The sequence below is a fragment of the Chiroxiphia lanceolata genome, chromosome 1, assembly GCF_009829145.1.
Source record: "Chiroxiphia lanceolata isolate bChiLan1 chromosome 1, bChiLan1.pri, whole genome shotgun sequence".
In the NCBI taxonomy this organism is placed as follows: Eukaryota; Metazoa; Chordata; class Aves; order Passeriformes; family Pipridae; genus Chiroxiphia; species Chiroxiphia lanceolata.
This window is the reverse complement of record NC_045637.1, coordinates 133,895,402-133,921,044: the sequence shown is the minus strand read 5'-3', so window position 1 is coordinate 133,921,044 and position 25,643 is coordinate 133,895,402. Positions and strand designations below refer to the sequence as shown.

Below are 25,643 nucleotides of genomic sequence, written 5' to 3'. Positions count from 1 at the left end.
TGTCATTACTTAAAAGCAGCCAGGCCTTGGCTGGTGCTGGGTTGGTGAACCTTCCATGCGTGACATCTACACTAGATCTGAACACTAGTAATGGCAAGAGAAAAAAGAAATATATGATGTACTGATCCAGGAAATCAGTGTATAACTGTACTGTGTAACTACTGCCTAGCAGGTATAATATATATCTGATGTCATGAATTTTCACAGAAATACTGGCAGAAGAAGCTGTGAAATAGTGTACCAGTGGGGACAGTTTGGTCTAACTGAAATAACCAGCGGTTGGCTGCAGCCTGAAATATAAGGATTTATGACTTTCATAAGAAGATTGAAACATCATATTATAGTACTGATTTTTCTTTCTATAAATGGCACTTCCTCATTTTCTTTACCCACCCCACCCATGCTCCTTTTGACACCCCACAGAAGAGTTTTATAAGCTAATTGTACACAATTTCAGTGGCTGCTTGAGGATTTAATGGATATATCTTTCTTGTAGTGTGAGAGTGTAGTGTAAACAGGACAGCACAAAACTTATTAGCCACTTTGTTAATATATATTTCCAGATGCAATACTGTGCTCTTATCCTCAGCTTGTTGGACTGTCATTTTGTCTGTTTTCATATCATGGAAACAAATGGTGAGAAACTGAATTTCCTTCTTCTATGCTCTAAGTGCTTCTTTTAATAGATGATCTGTGTAAGTAAGGTAAGACCCACTGAGAAATCGGGCCAGGAGCCCCGACCTTCCCCGGCGGGTGGCTCTGGGAGAGGCGGGCGGCCGCTGCCAAGCCGCTGTGCCCGGAGTGCGGTTCCTCCTTGAGGAGCGCATGGAAGGCACCCCAGCAGACAGAAACGCTCCCAAGAGCAGAAATGCAGGTGCCAGGTGTTCTGGCTGTTGTCACTACAAGCAATAGAATTAATATTGATCTGCATAACGGTAGGTAGTTTGACCTCTTATTCTCTTGCCTGGGTCGCTGTCGAGCTGCATCTGCCACTGTGCTGCTCTGACACCCCCTCCTCTTTCCACTCGCCTCAGCTGCGTGCCATGGCAGTTCTTGCTATCGCCCCTTCGGAAAACGGCAGTGGAAGGAACGCCTTAGGCAATAACCACTCTTGTCCCATTTTCAGAAAGAAACGTAGTTAATTAAGAAAGGTGAGATACACAGTACCGCGAGGTAGCACTGCTCCCCTCGGCTTCCCGGTAGGTGGGAGTGTAGAATTGGGTTGCAGATGCAGCTATCCCTCCGCTGAGGGAGAATAATCCTCGCGTTTCGGGGAACAGACATCGTGGATACTCCTTGACACTTCTGCCTCTTCCACCTCTTCCACAGTCCAGGAGAGCGTGTTGTACCGTGAAAGGAACGATTCTGCGTTGTAATCCTTTTCTACTCTCTTTGTTAGTCCAGTGGAGAAAGCCGGGAGGGAGTAGAAATTTAAGGAAGAAGAAAGGTCATAGAGAAGGAAATGAAGGTTTACTCTGAAAATGAAGACGTAAGGGGAGGGGGCTGGCCGCAGTACGGCCGGAGGGGGAGGGAAAACGCTCCGGCTGCCTCCCCAGAGCTCCCCTGCCTTCACCCGCAGGTGGGGCTGCCAGCGGAGGCAAGTTTTGCAGCGGGGGTTCCCTTACCCCGGAGCAGTGCGGTAGCGGGGCGGTGCAGCAGCGGGGCGGCCCCACGGGGCGGGGCTGCGGAATCCTTGCAGCGCTCCTCGGGCTCCGGGGCTTCCCCTCCGGTCTCGCCCCGCTACCTCACACCCTGGCAAACGACTACATTTCCCAGCACTTCCCTCTTCCAAGCGGGCTCTGCGGGGAGCCTCGGCGGCTCTCGCCATCTCCTTCGCTGGCAGGGGGCTCGGCGCGGCGGCGGGGCGGAGCTCGGCAGCCCCGGCCCCGCGGCCCCGCAGCCCCCCCGCCCGTGCAGGCGCGGAGCCGGCGGCGCTCGGCGGCGGCAGCCGGGGCGGCACACGGCGGCGAGCGGGGCGGCGGGCAGCGCCATGCGGGCTGCCGCCTGCCTCCTCTCCCTGGCGCTCTGCGCCCTGCCGGCTGCCCCAGGTGAGCCGCGGCCCGGGGCAGCGCCGCCGCGCTCGGGGCGGGGGCGGCGGGGAGGGGGGGACGCTGCGCCGAGGCTGCTGCGGAGCCCCATGGAAACGGAGCCCCCGCAACAGCCTGCGCGCTGGGGGCGAGGGCGCAGCCGGCTGACGGTGCCTGTCCCCTGCCCAGGAGGCTCCGGGCCAGCGACAGCGGGGCGGCGGGGCGAGAGCCGCTTCGCGGAGCGGGAGAGCATCAGGCCCCTGCGGTTGGTCTCCGGCGAGGGCGGCGGCGGGGCGCGGTGGCCGGCGCTGAGCACACGGGTGCGGAGCGAGGCGGTGCGGACACAGGTGAGCGCCGGGCGGGGAAGCCGCGGGGGCAGGGGGGCTCGGGCACGGCTGGGGGAGCGGGGGGAGAGGGGCCCGCGGCAGGGGCGGCGGTGCGGAGGAGCCTCGCCGCACCTCTCCGCAAGGGTGTTTGTACCGCTGAAAGATAACGCTCAGTGCACTGCGATGCTCGGCGAGACGCGCGGCTCGATTTCCCGCAGGAGCGCTGGGAATGCCAGTCCTTCCGCAGCGGCGCCCGAATTAGTTAAGATGGTCCCCGTGCCTGGCAATGCCCTCCCCCGGCCGTCAGCGGGGGCCCGGGCGGGCACAGCCCGCTGTCTGCGGCGACCGGGGGCCCCGAAATGAAAGTTGCGGTGCCTTTGCGACAGGGGGGCTTAAAACGCTGCGGCTTAATTTCGGCTTTTGGCTGAAGCGTGAGGCAGGGTGGGTTTGTGTTCCGTGGGCTCGGATGTGATTTTAAAAATAGAAATCGGAGGGGAATTGCTTGAAATATAACATGTGAACATAACATAGCGATTTAACGTACATATTGCTTGTTAGCCAAACCGGAGTATGTTTTCAAATTCTGTAGAGTCATAGAATCGTTCAGGTTGGGAAGGACCTAAGATCATCGAGTCCAACCATTAACCTAGCAATGTTTATGTTATAAAACATATTCGTGTTGCATGAAGACCAGTCCCTCTAACTTTTAACAAATAGCCGCCCCAATTTGTATTAAAATACAGTAATTTTCATCTTGACCGCTACTGATCATGTTTGAGGTGGTACATGGCTGTTACATCTAAAGATAAAAAAAATTGAGTCCTTGCTGTTATTGAAGAACATAAAATTTGTGCATTTGAAGCAGCTGCTGACATCCAGGATGAGTTGCAGGCCTCCATTTCTTCTTTTTCCAATTGACTGCTTTGTGTTTAAGTAACAAGTGAAAAAATTGTCTCCTATTTCTTTTTTATAATCTGTAAAGTATAAGCACTGACAGCTTGTATTCTTTCTGTATAGTTAAATAATAAGCAGGCTCTTCATAGCGTATTTATTAGCCTCTGAATGTGACTTATTCTGTGTAAAGATTTTTCAGATGTGAAGACCGTATTTACAGTACAATAAAATAGGATTCTTAAAGGTCCATAATGCTTTGCTTAAAAAAAAAAAGAAAAAAAATCCTCTATGCATTTCAGGATTCTTTGAAGGTCCCTGAACAGTCACAAGTTGAAACACTTTGTAACATGTCTGTTTAAAACATAGTAATGGTTGCATTTCGCTCTAGTATTACAATTAAAATACTGGTCTTACAGAAGAAACTGCTATTTAATGGAGTTTAGTTTTCTGAATGTCTCAGCTTTTGTTCACCAAATCTTATGCTCATAAAAAGTTTTCAAGTCATTCTCACCTAATTCAGTTGTTAGTATGAATATTACTCCAAGCAGAAAAAAAAAGTAACACAAATGGTTTAAAAAGGGTTAAATGCATTTTTTCACAGCAGCCCCCCCACTAAACCAATGTAAATGTGTAGAAGCTCTGATGGAAATGTGTAAAGCTCTTTGTGCAACTGCAACTTTTCTTCCTGATGAAGAAGTTTCCCCTCTGCTGCTTAAAATATCTCCAGCCTCTCCCGTGGTATCTGATGGTTGTTACTCACTGAAGGATACAGTACCTGGCAGTGCATTGGAGAAAGAAAATTGCAGAGCAGGCCAAACTGAGTGGAGCAGTACTGATTTTCTGTGATTCTGGCACAGGGCATGGTTACATCCTAATTGCAAGATATTGCATCCCTTGCCCAGAGATCTGAGTCAGCTCGGTGGTAATGGACCAGCAGTGTGGCTGACTTTGCTTAAATGAAGTTTTGTAGAAGCTGCGTTTAGGAAGGTACTTTTGTATTGTTGGTGTTAAGGGTTGCAGTTGAGTAATTTAATATCCTGACTCCTAAAGTCTAGCATCCCATAAAAACCCCAACACTGTTACCTCTGCCAGAATGCTTATCAAAGTTATGGACTGACTTCATGGAGTTAACTTTTATGGTTGCTTTTGTGTGTGTGATGAAAGTCGCATAAAGTATAAAGATACTGGATTCTGCTCTTACATGAAGAGACACCCATGCCTGCCCTGAAGAGTTAAGAGCCCAAGATCAGTGGCATATGAAGGGTAGGGGAACAGAGGTTCCCTCTCCATCCATAACATTTCCATGTGTATTAGTTTATTTTATGATTAAATACATTCTGTCTCCATGCCCTATTCTATTCATTGCTAGTAGTCTTTGAATAGCTATATATGAGAGTTAGAAAAAATGGTCTGGAATAGATTTCAAACCAAAGCTAAGGGCCTTCTGGATTAGTTTAGGGAGGATGCTTCTTGGAGGAGGTTGAAGCATTCAGGAAGAATCTTCAATGAGTGAAGGACAAATAACCATGTCTAGAAAAATAGAGATACCTGAATGGGAGGGTGCAGTCAGAGGACTAGACAACAAGGCTGTAGTTGAATTAATGTAAAACAATCTAATTGTGTTTTGAGTTGGATAAAGATAAAAGGAGAGAGAGAGATAAACTGGAGAGAGGGAAGTTGCATTAAACCGGATTGGATTCCTTTAATTCCTGGATGAAAGCTTTAGCTGCAGAAAGGGCAGAAGCTGTATAAGAAGGGTACAAGCCTGAGTTTGGAATTCCACAAAGGGAAATGAAGATGATCATGCAGGGGAACACAGAAGCAAAGCGGGGCCTTAGCAAATCAGGAGTTTTAGAACAGGCTTAAGATGGAGTTGAACCAGAGGAGTGTAATACGATAAAAGGAGGTGAAAGCAGCTAATTAAAGGCAGAAGTTACTAGGAAGTGATGGATTGCAGATTTCTGGACATGTATGGTTTATTTATATCATTTGTTGAGGATTTTCTCTAGCAACATCCTTTGTTTTGTTTGGTTTGGGGTTTTTGGGCCATTGCCATTGCCATAACTGTTGAGTGACTTCTCAACATGCATGCTTTACTATTAATTAGTAAAGTAATCTGTGTACTCATCCTAGAAGCCCAGAATGTAACTGCTTAAGAAAAATTAATGTGCTTACAGTAATAGTTGTCAAACATTACTGGACTTCAGAACGTAGCACAAGGCAAATGTTGTAGGCTATTACGTGTTCATGGTAATAATGTTTGAACGTACAGTATATAGTGGATATAGGAGAATTCATGTGACTTTGGGTTTCTGCTTTTAATTCCATTGTGAAATAGCGTCTCTACCAGTATCTGTGACACTCCTATGTTTCAATTTCTCTGTTCCCCAAAGGGGGCCTGTTAGCAGCTGCACAGAACTTAATCTAAGGGGTAATCAAGATAAGATATATCTAAAAATATGCTAATATTATATAATTATTAATACAATCCAGGATCTTAGCAATGGACACTTAATTTACGGTTGCATAAATAAGCCTCTTAGAAGATGAAAGTCCTCTATGTCAGGGGCATTTAGTGCAGGCTGAGCTAAGATTTTTGTGTTTAAAAGAAAGAAAGATCCTACTGTGGACATTTATAAGGAACCTTTTAACTCTGTGCCTTGAGCTGTATTTTGGTATTGTAAAAAGCACATGGGAAACCACAAGTTTCTTAATATTCTGCTTTAGTCAATACTATGCAGATGTGTTTTTTGTTAAAATGTGACTGAGCTGTGTCTGGAGACAGAAGTGTATGTTGTTTGTAGTTTTCTGTGGGTCAGATGTTCTCGTTGGGAAGATGAGGTCCATTTTCCAGCTGATAATTAGAGTACCAGACCACTACATGCCTTCACCTAACAGATGCCTTCCCTGAACCCTCGGTATAACTTGAAAGTGATCTTGCTCTCAGCTGGAGATTGCCACTCAACAACACCAGTGAAGGGTCCCAGTTCTCCTTAAGGCCAGCACTTCATGGTCATACTAGTAGGTCTGCACACATAGTCTGAGGGACAACATTGTTCCTCTTGTGGCTTTTATTACATTATCCATTTTTTATATATCTAGGTGTTGATATGGAAATATGTGAGATTTATAATGATTTTCAGCGGGAACAAGGTTCTGACCTACTATGGACATAGATTCCCTCATCTCTGCTGTTATGAATGCCTTGCACAAACATAGCAATTTCAGTTTGTCAGGCTGTTTTTCACTTGCTCATTGCCAGTTGTCATGAAGGTACACTGGATTCCTTCCTAGAGAGTAAAAGGGCTGACCTGGTTATAGAGAGCCTGGTGTGAAAGGGCTCCAGGACTGAGCTGAGACAGAAGTACATGTTCGTAGTCCAGAGTGAGTCAGTAGTTCTCAGCAAGGAATTTATTTGCCTTCCGCAGCCTGCATTTCTGATTTGTTTGTGACCAAATGATAAAATTGCAGACACCAATTTGGAAGCATGGCTTACAGATTTCTAAAATGACTTCTTATTGATAATAATAATTGCAGTGAAACTTTGCTCTGTCATGCTGAGTTTGCATAGCTCTGCTTACACTTAGAGTTGAAATCTTCCTTAGTTATTCAGGTGTTGCCTAGTCTTTGCTATTGGATTCTCTGACTGTTGGCCTCTCGCTCTGGTCTTCAACAGAATATCCCTATTCTTTATAGTTGCTTCTGAAACTGCTGACTTTGTTTAAAACACTCTTGCTTTCTGTTCTGATACTTTCAGCTTCTGTTGGTAATGTAAGTTACTGTGTCGGGTAGCTCAAACAACTAGTAATTTTTTGGTTAAAATATGAGTGCTGACTGTTGAGTGGTTTATAAAAACATCTCTAGAGTTTGGGACTGATGGATGGTGATGTTGAAAAGAGAAGTGTCATGAGAAATTGCCCAATTTTAAAAATTATTTTCTGTTCACTTAATCTAATGACTGTGGTCTCTTGGAGAAACTTGGGCACAATTTTTGGTCATCCTATCACAAAACCAAAGGGCAGAAGGCTAAACTGGGCTATAGTGAGTAATAACATGCTTTTGGTTTGTTGCTGAATTTGTTCTTCTTCCTTCCTTGTTGCCTCTTCTTCCTCTTCCCTTAAAGTTTATAAGACATTAGGCAAAGTGCGTGAGATACTTTCCTGCATGTTCACTGTATGCAGTTCTGCAATATTTGCGTAGGGGTAAGATACTTCACCAACCTAGCAATACTTTATGAATATGTTAAATACTTATGGTTAAAATACCCATACTTTTGATGCAGGTCTTGCCTTCCTGAAAGCCACACTTTGCTATAGGTTGTTGAATGATGCAAGGACATTTAGAGTGTCCTTTGATTTCTCAAATGTAAGAGAGACTTTCAGATACACCTTTTTATAAAATATTCATAATGTGTTTTGGTATTTTATAAGCAAAGAATATTTCAAATTCCTAATTTATCCTTCTTGGCAAGCTCAGTGAAAGTCTTTCCCTGCTTGATAATGAGATTTGTTATGACAGTAAATGTATAAGTCCAAAGAAATCATCCATCAAAAAAACCTCAGGTAGCTGCTGCTTCAGAGTTCATGTTGCAGAAACATTGTATCAGGACTCACATTTTGAGGGGTGGTAAAAAGACATAGGTATATTTGAAAATCCTAGTTTGGGTAAAAGGACTGCATGAAAAATCTTTGTTTTGTGTTATCTTCTCTTGCTTGTCCCATAGCAGCGTTGAAAAGAGAGATCTTCCTAAAGCTATGGCTTAATCGCATAAAACAGGCTTATATACAGTCAAGAAGGATCTTAAAGGCTCAGATGTAACAATTCATATAGAAAGTATTTTCCCAACATTTGCTTGTTGCCATGATCAGTGTAGTAATTGAAAAGTCTGATAGAGAAGTCCCTTCTAGCTCTGGTAATCAACGTGTCTGTATTCACTCCTGCTCTGTGTTGGTGCCCGCGAGTGCAGGATCAAACAGAATATTCTTTCTGCCACTGTTTCACGGAGTATACATGTTCTGGGACCTCTGCAGTGGCTAATCAGCTATATCAGCTATAAAACATTCATGGTGTAGAAGCATGTTGCATTACAAGGAGTGTCATGATAAACTTTGCTGAGATTTAGCCAAATTATGGCTGAACTACATCCATAATTTGAACTACATCCAGTGACGTTAACGTGCACTCTGAAATGTTTTCCACAAGATCATTATGGACATATGTGTACACAATCATGGTAGATCTGGTATTATATTATCCTTCTGGTAGTCCAGGTCCCTTTTGTAGTTTTCCCAATAATCATACCACTCTTTAAGTGACTCAAAACTAACAACTTTTTTTAGGGCTCTGCTTGTGAAAACATTATCGCAGTTATCCTGTCAAACACTGCTTAAAGGTCAATCGAACTGTATAAAACCTTCAAAAACCTGATAAGGCTAAACTCTGTAATTTGTGGGTCCTTGTGGCTAGTGCTGTCTCAGTGCTTTTACCTCCCAAATCAGCTCTGCTGAGTTTTGTGGTCCTTCCACTTAGTGCAGCCACCTTGAGAGGATGGGGATTCTTTGTCTTCCACTCCTGTAGGTTTGAGACGAAGTTGCTTCTCCCAGGTAGACTGCCCTTCTGCTTCATGGGAAGTAGTTCACTGGTCTGTTGTCAGATGATTTGGTTGCCAGGCCAGGTCTGTGTGTATTCTCTCAGTGTGGATAACTGTGGATGTGGAGGGTAAAGTCCAGTACTGTTAGAGGATCAAGCTTACTAGTCTTGGACACAGGATTGTGGTGTCTTCCTACACAATATCTCTTTCTCATTCATCTACTGATATGGTTCAGTGTTTTTGTCCCTAGATAATATTTTTTTCAGTATCGTATTTTCTGGAAATAGTGTATTGTTGGTTTCTTGCATGTTAATCAAAACTGCTGTATTTAACATCTCCACAAATCACTGTAATTTCCAACCTGTCTCCCTTTTCTCTAGTTTTGACTTACGTAATTTATTTTAAACCAAGTCAAATTTGCTATGATTGTCTGTGGAAAACTTTCAGACAAGAAAGCCTTCAGAGTCCTTCTAGTTATCTTCTTTTCTTTGGCTTGCCAGTGGCCTCCTGGATACTGTATGGATACACTGTTCTGCAGAGATGTCTTTTGGAGCACATATAGGATCACAGAGGCCTGTCAGATGAAATTTTGCTCTTCATAGCTGCAGATGCCCCCTGATAGTACTCCTCTGAAGCCACTGCAATAGTTGCATTAATCTGAGGAGGATAAATCATTGCTGCAGGGATGAACTGTGCAGTGGCAGCTGTGCTGAGCCACAGCCAAGCATGGATGTGGAACAACATCTTTCTCCTCAGATGGAGAGGTATGTTCAGTGCAGATGAGAGCTTTGCACACAGAAGATTACATCTGTGCAAGGTTTTAATACTTTGGTGGGAGGACTGTGTGAGGGAAGGCTCATGTTTTTTTTCCCAGAAACTTTATTGTTGAGCATTGAGCAGCAGAGGTGACTGAAGTGCTGCATGGGAGTGCTGAGCACATGGACAGAATGTGTTCTACCAAGCTGTGGCATGCACTCCCATGATGGGGGTTTGCTGATTGGGTAAGTTCAAGTGGAAAGCCCGTGTCATGTGAATTAAAGACACGATTGATTATGTAGAAATCAAAGAAAGTGGCAAATGACATAGAGCTGTTTAACTGTTGAGTCGTTAAGCTTGAAAATTGGATTCAGTTAAAGAAGCATGGCATTGCTGCTGGGCATTTGCCATCCTACAGTGAAATTTGATGATTCAGCTGGTAATTTGACCAGCTCTGATTTGTCTACCTATACTAAATTTTATTGTACAGTATCTTTCCTTTTTTTAATGAAATGAGTGTTGCCAGACCAGAAAACTGTAGCAAGTGGCAATGCTTTAGAAAACACATATTCCAGAATGAAGTAATAATACAAGGTTTAGAAAAAGGTAAATGCCTTTTAATGGAAGTGTGATGTATAGGAGTATGGAGGCTACAGCCCTGACTCAAAAATTGCCCAGGAGAATAGTAGTATGTAGGAATACACTCTGTTCCAGAAATGTCTCCTTAGAGTATTTCAACCCCTGAAACTCTGCGGGAATAAAAAAAATCCATCAGCTGTTTCAGAAAATATATACAATGAAAATGTTGATTTGTTTTGATCTCCTTGTCTGTATCAAGAGGAAAAGGAGTTTTGAAGTTTGCTTTTCATGCACTTTTCAACTTTAAGCAGGACTTTGATACTTAAATGTAGAGGGTGAGTCATATTTAAAAAGTATTATCTGTGGAATTGATTGAGCAATATATTGGCATGCCTAACAGTCTGCAAGTTTTGTCAAGCTCTTCTTAGCCTGTGATGCTGACAAGATGTTACTAAACTTTCTACTGGTGCCCAGAGCTGTTCATGGGAGAAATTAACCGTGTCGGGAGGCTTTAGGTGTCAAAGAGTAATGTAGGTGTCAATTTGTAATGTAAAGGTGGCATAATGAAGGGGTTCCTTCATTTGTGAAGCCTACAAGAGATGCTGAAAAGGGACTCTTAAAACGTTATTGATTCCTTTCAGAGCTTGGAAAACATGCAGCTAAAAATGACCTCAAGGCACCATCTGGTCTGGCGAAGGAAATGCGTTCACTCCTCCTGACTCTTAGATCCATTGAGTTTTCCTTCTTGCCTAGATGGGGTCCTTGAGACAATAGCCCTTTCTGCAGATAGATGACATAGTGGTCCAGATGGGTCTGTGATGCCTATGGTGCGTGCATTGCTGCCCTTGTTTTGTGTTCTCTCCCCCTGCAGATGGGTGGTGTGTTGGTTGTTTGCCTCTCACGCTGCAGCTGTGCACAACTAGTGGCTCGTTTGGGTTCCGCTGACTCGATACTGGCAGACATCCTTGGGAGAGGAATATTTCACTGAGGAAAGGTTGTCCTTGTTCAAGTTCCTTCCATCTGATCTCATGTTTCTTCACAAGGAAGTAGTTTCCCCATCTGATTGCACTGTCAGGTCCTAGGCTCTTGAGTGAGATAGATGGAACACATTGCACTACTGCAGTTGTAGGTAGCATTCTTTTTCTTGTTAGATCTGACCCTCTGAAAGCCACAGTTGCTGTGGAGGGCAATGGAAACTGTGATGTTCCTGGGGCACAGGATGAGTATCTGTTTACGCCCTTTCTTGGTTTTGCAAGTGTGATCTCCAACAGTTATCAAAGCTTTTGTATGAATTATGGCAGGAAAAGATTCTGAACTTTACAAGTTTCCATTCATGATTTTTGTTTCTTTTCTGTTCGTGACCCTGTACTTGATTAATCACACTTATAACAACCTATTTGGTCATACTTTCCCTAGTCATTAGTATTTGATGAAGAACCTGATTGAGTGCATTGCCCCAGTAGTGATATTTTTAAGACCTCTTGCAAATTAGTTGTATGTAACCTTTTATACATGAATCTTTGCTGCTTCCCTTCCAGAAAAAGGGGAAAAAAATAAATACAGCTTCCCAAAAGTTCTTGCAGTTCTTTCTTTCGCAGTGATATGAAGACTTGCAGCAATTAGTCTCTTAGGAAATCAAAAGTTATAAACAAAATTTTAGAATCAAATTAACGTCATTCTCTGTATTTAAAAGCATGAGTGTAAGATCTGGTGCCACAGGGCTTTTCTGGTGCTGGAGACAAGCGTGAAATTGCCTCTTGGGAAGCAGCATCTTGCCCATTCAGTTACTTAAATTTGTCCTATTAGATCTGTGGGAACAAATGGTAGCTCATGCTAAATTTGCTATCAGTGACAGGCCGATAGTTTTCCTGTCTTCGTTGTTCCATCATTTAACCTCATGTGAATTTTTGAGAAAGATGAAGTGGAGGTGAGGAAGTAGAGCAAGAAAAGAAGTTTTCAGGGGGAAATGAGAATTATTTTTTCTTACTCAATTTGTTGTAACTGTTCAAAGATGCTCATAGTTTTGGAGTGCTGGGTGGAGGTCTGGGATGAGATGTGTGAGCAGATACAGCCAAGTTCTCGTAGCTCAGCATTACACCCCTGCAGGACATGAGAAGGATCTGTGCTGCTGCCCAGGCACTGACTCTGCAGCAGTGACACCTGCAATACATTGCATTAGTTTGTGCTTGGGACTTTTTTTCCTGGTGCTGTTCCCCCCCTACTATATTGAGCAAATTCGAACAGCCTTTGCTTTCAAACACACAAATAAACAAAAGAGTTTTTTTGGTATTTTTGCTTTGGTTGTTTTTTTTTTTCTTTTCTGTTGATAAGACTAATTACTGGCATTTTAGAAGTACAAGCAGTTCTTGCTTCTGTCTTAGAGTTCATTGATACTATGATATTTATATGGAGAAAAGCTATTTTAGGTCATATTTATGACCACAGTGAACTGGCCCTTGCCACTACATTCCAGCTGATGGTGTTTAGGTCTCCCTCTGCTCCACCCTTACTTGGCATGGAGAACAGATGTGATCCAGGATTAAAAAACGAACATGGACCTATTAAAATATTTTCTTATTTCTAGCTTTTTCTCAGAATAAATAACTTGTTTACTAAATGTACCCCAAAGAGGCAGCTGTAAAAGCCTTTTGTAAAAACCATGATTCTTTTCTGCGTTTTTTTCATTAAATAAACTGCCCCCTACCAAATGCCCCATAGGTATTTAGATTTATGCAATGGATAAAAAGAGAGAGTTTGCATGAAGAATGAAAGATAATGGTGTTTAATACACACAAGTGCCTATAAATATTGTGAGAATGCCAGGGAAAGTAAAAAAAGAGATTTTGTAGTTGTTTAATATGCTATGATATGTGGATCCAGTTCAGTGGCACTGAACTTTTGATTAAAATTAGATATTTGCAAATGGCAATAGAGAAGGCCTGGAAATCATGTTGCAGCTGTATTTTATTGTGCATTTTTTAAAGAAGATTCTTTCACTTTGGGTATTTATTTTTAGTATTAGACCTAGGCTTATTTCTGAATTTTGTCTCTGAGCAAAGTCTTAATTTTTTTTTCTTCCCAGTACAAGTAAAAAAGTCAGTTTTTGAAAAAATTTCTTACTTTACATACAGCAACAGTGTACTCCATAACTCTGGATTTATTACAACAAAAATGAGGCTGAAAATTGTCCTTTTTTGGTGTGTACATGTACCAATTAGCACTGTGTTCCTCTACTCTAGTATAAATTTAAGTGTAATGATTATTTTCAAACCAGCAGTTAATTCTTTTTAGGTAAATCTACATAAAATTTTTAGTATATTTGTCATTTAATTTCATTAATATATTTATTTTGATTTCCTATTGGCTTATCTGTGTCCTTACTGAACTTAAGAAACAATTATTTCATGCACATTTAAAGGATTGTTAGCAAGGTGAAGTTTCTGTTCTGTGAAATAGAGAGGGAGGAATTAAATTAATATCTATTATTTTCTAAATGTGACTAAATCACCAAATGCCTGCTATAAAACCTTATTGTTCTTGCAAACTCTAAAGCATAGTTTTTAAGTTCTCTCTTCCTATATCATCCTGTATTATTTTATCTCTTGATTCTCTTGGTGATTTTCTTTCAAGTCTACAAGTTTGATCAGAATCTTTTAATTAGAAACCACAATGCTATAAATAGTAGTAAATATAAAATTCTTTACATCAAAGGGCAAGCATATAAATAGGATTTTCTCCTCAATTTTTTTTTACAAAAGACTTCGTTCTTTTTTGATGGAAATTCTTATCTCTTCCAGCAAAACTTATTATAAAGCATCTAAGTGCTTTCTTAAGGATACTTCTAAAGGAAGAAACATGTTACAAGGAATTGCACATTGCATTATGATATGTTTTTAATTATTTTTCCTTATTTTATGAGGAAAGATATTAGTCATCATGCTACTGTGCTGCTTTCAGCACTCAGCTAATTATACACAATGTGAGGAAAATGTCTAAATTTTTCCTTTCAAAATTCTTGTTAGTTTGATTATTTGTAAGTGTTTCACTGGTGATTAAGGTATTTGACCTATTTGAAATGAAAATCTTCCAAACACATTTAAGGTTACCTCCAGTGCAATGATGTTGATCTGCAGTGATGTATGTTGGTTGTAGTTTGATGTACATGTATTCCCTTTGCAGATGCTCATTCTTCAGGACCAGTTTCTGGAGAAAGCTGAACCCCAGCTGGAGTACTGAAAGGACATCATTATTCAGTTGTGTTTCTTTGTAATAATAAGTAGTCATATTTGGTACTGATTGCCCATCTCCTCTGTTACTGCAGTGATTGATCCCTGAGGCATGGAGCAGGTGATTTAAAATAATTGGAATCACATTGCTCTTGGTTTGGCAGCAAGGTTTGCGTACCACTTTTGTTTTTCTAGAATTCAAGCTTTTAATCTTAGTTTTAGATAAAATACCATTGTGCTTAGTGAATTGAAATAATCCTTTCGACTCCATTTACTTTTGATTCCTTTCAGACATTCACTGAGATGCTTAAACTTCACAATATTTAACAGAAGTTAGCTCTCTCATAGTTGCATTGGATGCATGGGATGCTTAGTATTTCCTTCTGGAGGGGCTTGCAGGGTAATATAATTTATGTGCCACTAGAAATTGCATCTGAAAGTACTGGAGCTAATTTCAGAGTTGTTATTGATGTTTTCCTTCTTCGGTTGTTTGACATTAAAATTTCAGAACTTTTTGATTGTGTTGGAGACATGTCGTTGCACTCTTCCATTAAGTTGTTAGCTTCTCCTTTCCTGGCTCTTGTTCATGCTCTGCGTTGAGTACATCTCTTCTGGGCTCCAAGAACTCCCCTTTTATGACTCAGTTGTCAGCCGTTGATGTGTCAAGCTGATGGTTGTTGGAAAAACCTCAAATTTTCCAAGAGAATTCCTTGGTTTGAGAACTGAAGGACATAATTGATTGTCATGCTTCAGTGATTTAGAGAGACCTTTGCAGGTGTCTTTCTTGTTACTTCTGTTTGAATGAGGTGGTATAGATGGAAAAGTACTTATTTCCTTCCTTTGGGTTCTTTTATTGACATATGTCTGTGAATGTAAACTTTCTTTGCAACTGGCCAGTTTACCTATTCACTGAGCAGGCAGGTAGCTGTGCTTAAAAATAATGTAGAGCCAAGACTTTTTAAAATCCATTTCTTTATTTTGTGGTTCTTAACAATTCTTCTAAATACCTAGTTATCTTAAAAAATGTACTGACTGGAACTCTTAAGGGATAGGTTTTTTTTATGCTGAATGAGATTTTTTTGTCTGCTATTGAAAGTGGGAATCTGTCTTCCTCCTCAGTCTCTCTTGGGTGTGCCCTCTGGCTTCTTTGCATTGCATCTACCTCATGGTTTCTTTGGATCAGCTTATTTGTCTGACAAAAATTGGACCCACTCCATGTGATGATTAATTTTCTGATGCTGGTCAGACTTTCTGGCTAGTCACATGAGCTGACAAGGGAGAGTAGGTGGGAACACATGGCCAGGATGGGGCAGAACTGCTCATTTTTGGCAGCAACCCACAGCGTGCAGTGTGGCAGTGCTTTACAAACACATATCAGGGCTGAAGGAAGGGCTGCAATTCCTGGAAAGGGCTGAGTTTGTCAGGCTATCCAAAATGTTTTGGTATCTCAGTAGGCTTGAAATACCCTTGGGATACACTTGATTGCATTTGAGCTTAAAATTAATGGTAAGCTTTCTGGATTTGTATCATGAGTCTTGGGAGATGGTTACATCTGTGTAATTTTCCATATTAATTGCTTAAGAGGTATTTTCTCCCTTAAATCCACATGAGCAGTTTCTGTCAGGGAGTAACTGGCCCAGGGTCACCTTAGAAATACATTAGCCTTCTAATTGTTTATATTAAAGACATGTTCAAGAGCGGAAATCTCCCGGACCAAATCAATATGGTGCAATATACCTAGTGGTTAAAAACCAAACCGAAACAATCTAGTCATTTTTGCTTTTATGGTCTATGACGTGAATACATTTTAATGACAGATGTTACATTTAGTATATGTACATCTAGAAATCCATGTTAGGCTTTCTTTTTCTGTTTTTACTGACTAATTGTCTTTTGGTACCAGCATATGGTTGTATAGAAGACTTGGTTATACTGTGTAAAGAAATCTGAATGATGACATATACTGTTAACAAACAAAAAAGTACTGTAGAATGTTCTTTGCATTTAATAATGTAATGATGATAAGCAAACAACTGGACTGCCATTACTCGTTGATCAGAAGGAGGTTGTTGCAGTGCAGGTAGGTAAATGAAGGTTAGTTAAGGTTAGCAAATGTGCTGCAGTGGAACAAGGGAATGACAAAACTACCATTGGCTCCTTTTATGTTACTTGATACTTGGCCTGTCACATCCTGTTTGTGAGCAGCAGCTTAAGAATTCATCTAGCAAGAGAAGATGAAATTTTAAAATCATTCAAAGCAGACTCTAAAGCCTGAGAGGTAAAAAAGAAACAACAATCGTAATTTGATAATTTGTTGATGGTTATTTTTACTGTATTTGTGGTTGCATAGCTGCTGCAGGCCAGAAATAGCTAAATGATGGTCCTACATGTGGGTGCCGTATGTGCTGTGGGTGTCTGTACATTCTGTGGTGTCTTTCATTGCCAGCTGGCTGTGTCTTTTTTATGTTTGTTGGCTTGCTTTTTTTATTATTTTTAAAATCTTTTTTGGATAGAAAGTAGGCTTTTAATATTGATGGTAATTATTCACTGAAATTATTTGCCCAGGTAAGCTAAATTATATGTTATAGTCAATTAGTTGGTCAAGACTACTCAACTGTGCAAAAAAGAAGGTCTTAAATCATTCAGAAATTATAAGAAGCACTTAGCAAAGACCTATGGCCTGTGTTAGGTGTAATGGGGATAGCTGAAAGGATGTCTGACATCTGACACTGAATTATATCTACTGAGGCACTTTCTAAGAAACTTTCCAGTTTAACTGTGTCCTTCTGAAGTATAATGTAAATGTGTGGATTTTCTTGTCATGCAATTTTGCATGCACGTCCACTGCAGTGACACAGCCAGGCATTTTTATAGAGGGCCCTCAGCCTGAGGGTCCTCTGCTAAGAGAAGCTGTCCTGACATTTGTTTATTTTTTTAAAGCATTCATCATGTTTGTGGAAATATATTCATGGTTGTTGTCTTTTTTATTTATTAATACTCATGCTTATATATGTAGACATAAAAAGAAAATTTTGCTGTAGGGCAACTAAAAAACGTAATAATCAAAAAAGTCATGGTTCCGTTGACTTTCTGTTTCTTTGATGCTGTTCCTTTCCAGGGAAAGTGGTATTCTCAGCTCTTCTGGATTTAATGCCTATCGAAAGCCTGCCAGTAGTTTTAGAGAGTGAATTTGATGATTCACATTATCCCATCCTGTCCTGTGTTTCCCAGAGTTTTCAATAAATCCTTTGTTACAGTTGTACTGTCCTGTATTCTATTTATTTGGAGAAGTATAGTTGAGAGTTGTAAGTGGTTCCTCAGTGTTTCCTCTTAGGTCCTCTGTCTACATGCTTCAAATCTTAATGTGCAGATTTCAATGGAAAGAAAATGAGAACGAAGTTGATACTCCTCCAAAGTGTCTGCAAGTAGCTTTTCTTATTAATTAACTACATAACATGGCTGTTCTGTTTCTTGAGAGTTTTCAGGTCTAGAAACAAGTCTTGTTTCTATTGGATAGCTGAGTATTTTCTTCCACTACTATTAGAATAAAACACTGTTTCTGGCAGATCATGAGTTACGAAGTATTCCCATGTTTGTCCTCTATAGGACTGTGAAAGGAATTAATTTGGGGAAAATATATGGCAAAGAAAGGAAGAAAAGAAAGAAAGAAAGAAAGATGTTTCTACCACCCATTTTTCTTTGGTTTTAGTGACTACTCAGGGGGCTGGAGTTTTGGAAGCCTTTTAGAGGAGATAGGTTACAGGGTGGTGAGTCAGAGCTTTACAGAAAATGCAACTAATCATGTTTTAGCCCATTGCTATTATCTCACTATATGGTCCTAAATGAGAGTGTTTCTGTCAGGTAATGTTGGTGAGAATTGTGAATGTATATGTGACTGACCAAACCAGTAACATCTCAGCTGTTCTCCACCGGTCGATGTCCAGAGTCAGGTTAAGAAACATCTATATACTTAGTATATATATATATTTTGTTTCTGCATTCACAAACCAGTACAATGTTTTGTTGTGGCTGAATAATAATTCCAGTCTTTTCCATATTGCAGTCTACCCACATTGCTCGAGCCAGCTTCCAGGTTGATGCTTTTGGATCATCTTTCATCCTAGATGTGACACTAAACCAGTAAGTAATGACTATCTTACTCTACATTTGTTCAAGACCTGGTGCCAGTGAAATGTAATTTTTCAGTGGAGGTTTTAGAGGCTATATTATGACACAAATGCTATTTTAGGTAGTGAGTTGATCTACAGTAGCATATTTTAAGTTCTTCTGTTATTTTGTCGAGTACCATTGTAGGCTTTGATATTCCCATTTTTGATACTTAGGAGCTATTGCAGTGTAACTAGCATTTTAGTATTATAATTTCATTTCACAGAGTCACAGAGTCACAGAATCACAGGATGGGTCAGGTCAGAAGGGATCACAGTGAATTATCTGGTCCAACCTTCCTGCTCAAGCCGGGTCATCCTAGAGCTCATGGCACAGAATTGTATCTAGATGGTTCTTGAATATCTCCAGTGAGGGAGACTCCACAATCTCTCTGGACAATCTATTCCAGTGCTCAGTCACCCGCAGAGTAAAGAAGTTCTTCCTTATATTCAGGTGCAACTTCCTGTGCATCAGTTTCTGCCCTTTGCCTCTTGTCCTTGTCTCTTGTCTTTGTCTCTTTGTGTCTTGGCACCACCGAGAAGAGCCTGACTCCATCCTCTTGACACCCTCCCTTCAGATACTTATAGACATTGGTGAGGTCCTGTCTCAGGCATCTCTGCTCAAGACTGAATAGGTCCAACTCCCTCAGCCTTTCCTCATAAGAGAGATGCTGCTGTCCCTTAATAATCTTTGTTGTCCTGTGTTGGACTTGCTTCAGGAGTTCCATATTTCTCTTGTACCGAGGAGCCCAGAACTGGACACAGAACTCCAGGTGTGACCTTGCCTTCTTTCAGTTTACCATAAAAGCAAATTTCTCATGCAGAGCCTCCCTGGATAATAAGAGATGGATTTGCTGAAAACTGGTGGCTGTGAGCATTTTAATAACCAAGTGTAAACCAGACCAGCATTTAAAATGTATTTTTTATTATCATTCCTGTGAAAAAAATCTATTTCATTCAGGAGGTTGTATACAATTTTTCTTCTTTTGCAGTTCTTACTCTCCATAGTATATTCTGTGTGTATATTTTAAGAGACCTGAGAAAAAAACAACTAATTTTTTTTTGAGAAGTGGTTTGCAAATTTAGACCACACTAACTTAATAGTTGAAGAGTTGTTGAATTCTTGTAAGCAGCAAGGTTCAAGATTTTGGTTATTCTCTGGAAAAAACATCAGCTTAGTATTTATAACTGAACCTCTGCTAATATCTAAAGCATGCTGAAGCAGGCCCCTGTGGTAAAATGAGCTCTTATGTGTAGTATGCATTTGAAAAATGGTAAGGGAGGTATGGGGGACAGAGTGGGGAGAAATAATTTGAAATACATAGATTATCAGAAAGGAGAGACTCTCCCTGCTTTTGTCCATTTTCTTTCTTGCAGTTTCCATGTTGTTTAAAGGTTAGTGTATATGACTTGTACGTATGAATATATCTGAGCATCATCTGCAGTTATAATATCAGTGGTGGTCAGTCACAGTGAAAATGTTTATTCCTCCATGTGGTTCCCCAATTTATGGAGGAAATAAAGTTCAAAATTAAAATGAGAGTAGCAAACAAAGAGCTTAAAAAAAGCCAGAAACTAAAATATGCCCACCTCCTAATGATTGTCCTCAAATAGTTTTTCTTTTTTTTGTGGCTTTCCGTGTGGGCATTATTTTCTCTATTCTCTTCAAATCCATCTTCTTATCTGACAGGTTCTCTGTTTCCTTTGCTGCATTTGCCTGTGCTATCTCCTTTATCCCCCTGTTGTGTACCCTTTTGTATTTTCAATTCTGTTGTGTTTGTGTATTTTCCATCTCTGTTCTTACTCAGTTTTCTAGCGTCACACATTTCTTTCTCTTATCTTTACATCAGGAATAGTTGTCCACTTTTCCATCACCACAGGTACCACACAAAATTCTTGTTTTACTTGCAACCTTTTCCTTGGCAACCTTCTGTACACTGACAGTTCAGGCTGGCAGAAATGTTCAGGATCTCCTACTTGTCTCTCTTCCCCCATTGCCTGATACCCTCTGTTTTATCTCTTCACTTCACCAAAGGACATGCTACTATTAAGCACAGCATTGCTAGCCAGTCAAAGCAAGTCCTGCCCTACTCTGCACTGGTGTGGCCTCACCTTGAATATTGTGTACACAATATAAAAAAGACATTAAGCTATTACAGAGTGTCCAAAGGAGAGCCACAAGGAAGGTGAAGGATCTGGAAGAGAAGCCTTCCGAGGAGTGACTGAGGTCACTTGGTCTGTTGAGCCTGGAGAAGAGGAGACTGAGGGAAACCTCATTTCAGTCTACACCTTCCTCGTGAGGGGAAGTGGAGGGGCAGGCACTGATCTCTAATCTGTGGTGACCTGTGACAGGAGTTGAGGAAATGGCATGAAGCTGAGTTAGGGGAGGTTTAGGTTGGATTTTTCACCCAGAGGGTGTTTGGGCACTGGAACAGGCTCTCCGGGGAAGCGGTCTCAGCACCAAGCCTGACAGAGTTCAAGATGCGTTTGAACAATGCTCTCAGGGACATGGTGTCACTCTACGGGTGTCCTGTGTTGTCCTCTAGGGCCAGGAGTTGAACTCAATGATCCCAATGAGTACCTTCCAACTCAGGATATTGTATGATTCCCTTGAATCTGGGTGTTAGTTGAAGCAACTTTCCTTTCCTAGTCCCTTCCTCTACCATCTCTTACAAGAGTGGCCTGCAACCAAAGGCTGATTTCTGCAGTGAAACAAGCTGGGAAACGAGGTGGACAGGGAAATAAAAAGAAGCAGAGCTTACACTGACATTCCAGACATCAAGAAAACTGAGGCCTGGGACAGGAGTGTTCTGCAAGTTCTGGATGCAAGTGAGAGGAAGGAAACAAAAAAATTTCCAACTGGCATTAAAGTGTGGCAGTTTTAATTTAACACTGAAATCTGCGTGCTTTCTCTTGCTCACTTTGGACTCAACCAGTTGTGAATGTGCATTTGTTCACATTAAATGCGGATGTCAAATACACTGAAGCATAATGTAGAATGATAATAAAAAATAATAATAAGCTGTTATAATTATAGTGTAGTTTCCTTTTTTTTTTTTTGCAATGATGGTGGTATTTTCTCCTCATAAGTCACCATTCGTTCTTTCTTCCTTTTTTCCCCAGAGTTGCTATAGTGTCTCTACAATGAGCTTTTTTTAAGATACAGTGTTTCTTTTTAGCTTTTCTTGCCTGTTCGACTGTCTGAAGTGTTTACAAAGAAGCTTTCAGATCGAATCAGCTGTATTTTTAAAGGGTTCAATTCCTTAGGCAGAGGTTAGGGATGCATTAGTTGCGTCGGTGTGTTTATGAATCCGTTGCCTCGATATCCTTATGCGTTCAGGGCTGCATCTAATGGAGCTGTTTTCTCTGGCTATTCCTTGTTAGTGCTGCCTCCAGCACCAGCAGAACCAGGGCCGGCTGGCTGAGCAGTGCAGACAGGTGCTGCTCGCAGCCTTCCCGCTCCCACATGTATCCAGTGCTGGCCATTGACCCAGACCTGTGCAGGAGTCGCAAAGCAATGAAGTGTGCTTCCTCATTTTTTTTTTTTTTTTTAATTCCTTCCCCTTGAAATTTTTAGTACTGTCATGTCATCCATGGCTCAGCAAATGGCTGTTTCTTTCTTCATGCAGAGTATTTCTTCTTAAATGTATTTCTTCTTAAATTACACTCTTATCTGTACTTGTCTGGAGAGTGGATGGGCTCTGGGTGATCACCCCAGGTTCGCTTTGTGATAGCCATCATAGGTAAGAAAGATGCAGCATCAATCTTCATATAAGGGCTGTGATGTCTCCCATCATGGAGACAAGCAGAGAGTGTTTCTTAAGTATGAGTTTGAAATGTGGTCACTTCTGAGGTGCAGTGTAGACACCAGGTGCCCTGGTGAGGAGATGCTTGGCCTTCAGAAAGCTGAAGCATCTGGCTCACCTGCATGTACTCTGACTTCTCATGTTGTAACAAAAAAAGCCCTCCCTGAGAGTTGACACATTGATAGCCTGGGATCCTCAGGTTTGTGGTGATGAGGAAGTGCTCTGAAGGGTCACAAGCATAAATAAGGATTTCAAGTTTATATTCAGTGCTTCAGAACTGCTCTGTCCTTCCTGGTGGTGCTCAGTCACTAGTATGGAGCATAATCAAAACCTGCTTTCTCTTCTTGTAACACAAATTTAATTCCTCTGGTCCATGTTTTAGTGGAAAGTAATCTATAAAGAAGTAGTAGGCTGGGCAAGATGTGGTCAGAAACTGCCACTTTAGGAAACTCACACGTCTTCTCTTCCCATTGAACAGCTGGCTGTGTCCCAAAGGAGTACCAACACTGTGTGTAAATTAATGGCTGTGGTGATCAGCTACATTCAGGAGACTGAAAAACTAAACATCAGGCAAATTTTAAAATCTCTGCAGTCATTCTGTTCTCTATGTGGAAAATAAACACCCTTTTCTCTTAGTTTACCAAAAGATAGGCAAAACAAAAAAAGCTTACTCAGAAAATATTGATAGATCTTTTGTGTGTATCAATCTTAATTTAAATTATTTCTGGTTAGTAGTACTGGAAGGTTCCTGGAACTCCAGCAGTTGAATTATTTTGTCTCACCACTGAATGCTTTTTGCAACTTCTGCTGAGAGACATACAGACATTCCTCATGTTTTGTGGGGAATGTTTATTAGGAATGTCTTCTAACTAGTTTTGCAAACCTTACAGAATCAGATTGTAAATTTCATCTAAAAACCCTGAAAACAGAAGCAGAATAAAAGGCAGCCTGACAGACAAGTGCCAGCATTTTCATGAGGCAAACTGCTGAAACCTTGCCTGTAATTTCTCTTGGCAAATGGTCTCCAACACTAATATCAATGTGTCATGTAAGCTGTAAATGAAAAACATATTCCTAAATTTGCTCTAAATTGTAAACATTTGGCTGCGTGGAATTCAAAAGGATTAATGGTGGTTTAAAAAATGCAGTTACACTGTTTTGTGACTATTGTAGTTTTTGGTGAGTCTTTCTCCTGTGCTGTCCCTGTGAGTCTTGCGCTCCTCCTGCCCATGGGATGGGCGTGCTGCTGAGGGATTCCACGTGGTCTGATGTGGGATGACCTGCTGGGTTGTGCTGCTGGATGTGAGGGGACTCGTCTGCCTTTCCTGCTCTAAAAGTACTCTGTGCTTTACGATCTCTGGTACTTTTGTGGTGGTGCCTGGTAACTGTTTGGGTAACTGCGTGTGCTCAGTGATGGTCAGATCAGACTTGAGGAGGAGCAGCACTTCCTTTGATCTGTTTTGCATCTCCCTAAAGTCCAACTCAGTCCTTTCTTAGTTACTTTAATGAATATCTTGGCTGCACACAGTCCCAATTTTTCCCACTGGTGGGTGGAATTTATTGGAATCAAGGGAATTCAAGCTCTGTTCGCTTTTCTTGTTCACTCTGTGTGCATGCCAGTTGAGAAGCCCCACTTGGGTACAATCACATTTTAGTAATTGATTCTTACTTAAAATAATGGCCTTTTTTACCATATGAGAGTGCTCTGAAAAGTTAATTGTAATATTTATTATCAATTTACATGTAGTGCAACGTAGACTGGTTTCAGGTCTTCTGACTGAGATCCTGAATCGTATTCTGCACTTTCTTTCAATCATTTGTTGAGTAGTGTTTATCATGTGCTCTGTGATCAGAACCCCAGCTGACCCAACAGGATTGTTCTTTCACAGCCCTGTTTTGCAAAGTCATTCTATCCCTATCCCAGTCTGTGATGGAAAAACTAATTTGGTCATAACTGCAAACAAGTCTTGGGAAACACTTTCTCATTTATATTGTTGCTTAATTTCAGAGGTTGATTTTGTTCTTTGGGAGGCAATTATTCCATTTGTTGCTAACATGTGTATTGTACAAACTGTTTTTGAATGACTTACAGTTTTTTACGCTTAATGAGAAATGCTAATTCTGCAGAGATTTCTGACAACTAGTTCTGATTGGGCTCAAAGACAAAGGAAGGTAAGGCAAAAATTTAAGGTTTTACTAGTGTATCACTAAATATCCTGAGACTGGGGAGAATGCCTTGGATTATGCAGTTAGAGCTGTGTAGCATCATCGTTAAGGGTTCCTGCCTTTTGTGGTTTGTTGGGGATTTCTTTTTTTTTCATTTTTGTGATGAAGAAGTATGAGAATTAAGAATTTGTCAAAATATAAATTGTTTGAATAGCTAATTACCCTAATTGCTAAACGTTTGAACCATAGTTTCAGTTTGAAAAAGCTCTGCAGCATTGAGTTTTCTTCCCACCTTGGTATATACAGCATATCAGCCTTCTTTTTGTTATATTCAAAAGGTCGATCTCCTGGATCCTTGATAAAATGGCATCTTTTAAGGCCTGTAATAATTTCTGTTCCTCTTCGATGACCTCCCCAATATCAGTATTCTTGCTGAATTGTACATTCACTACTGCATTTTGACAGTGTCATGTATAAAGGTAGCAGAGGTTTCACATTGCTAATTGATATCCTTGTTTACATAGTTCCCAGGATTTGCTCAGGATTTAAATTTAAAAAAAAAAATAAATTCTTTCTTCCAAGCTTAGAGTTTCTTGTTTAGAAAATATGAACTATGTTCTTTGATCTTATTATATAATCACTATTACTATGGAATTTGTAATCCCATGTAAGAAAAATACCAGATTACTTTGATAAGAAAAATTTTCTATAAACCTGTGTTGATTTTTGGTAAGTTTATTACCTTCCTTCATTTTTTTTATACACTGTTCTGTTATGCTTAAAACTTCTCTTGAAAGGGTAAATTGCTTTTGATAACTCAATTGCATTTTATTTTTTATATTATAATTTAGTTTTAGATTAACAAATTTCTGTTACGATTATTTCTCTATTATTTTTGTTAGATTTGTTGATTTAGTACCAGCTACTGGTAAAGGCTGTTGAAATCAACACAGGTTTATTGATTTCATTTGGATATGAAAAGTTTAAGTGATTTCTGTAAAATTCCTGTGAGGGTTAATTGGCATCCCGGTTAAAGTGAGAATGAAAAAGATAGTTTGTTTAATTTATCTGTTATTTCTGATTGTGTAACTGCATTGAATTCACTCA

At 40.6% G+C, this 25,643-nt stretch overlaps 1 protein-coding gene across 6 annotated transcripts in view; it reads left to right on the top strand.

Annotated features, from left to right (window-relative positions):
• The first annotated feature begins 1,986 nt into the window (after nucleotides 1-1,986).
• Nucleotides 1,987-25,643, top strand: part of ADAM22 (ADAM metallopeptidase domain 22) — a 130,752-nt gene continuing 107,095 nt past the window's right edge. For all 6 annotated transcript variants that reach the window (XM_032678940.1, XM_032678849.1, XM_032678765.1 and 3 more), the window contains exons 1-3: nucleotides 1,987-2,048; nucleotides 2,217-2,374; nucleotides 18,462-18,538. In XM_032678940.1, the coding sequence (XP_032534831.1) occupies nucleotides 1,991-2,048; nucleotides 2,217-2,374; nucleotides 18,462-18,538 (293 nt within the window). In that variant the 5' untranslated portion in view covers nucleotides 1,987-1,990. The remainder of the gene's footprint in view (nucleotides 2,049-2,216; nucleotides 2,375-18,461; nucleotides 18,539-25,643) is intronic.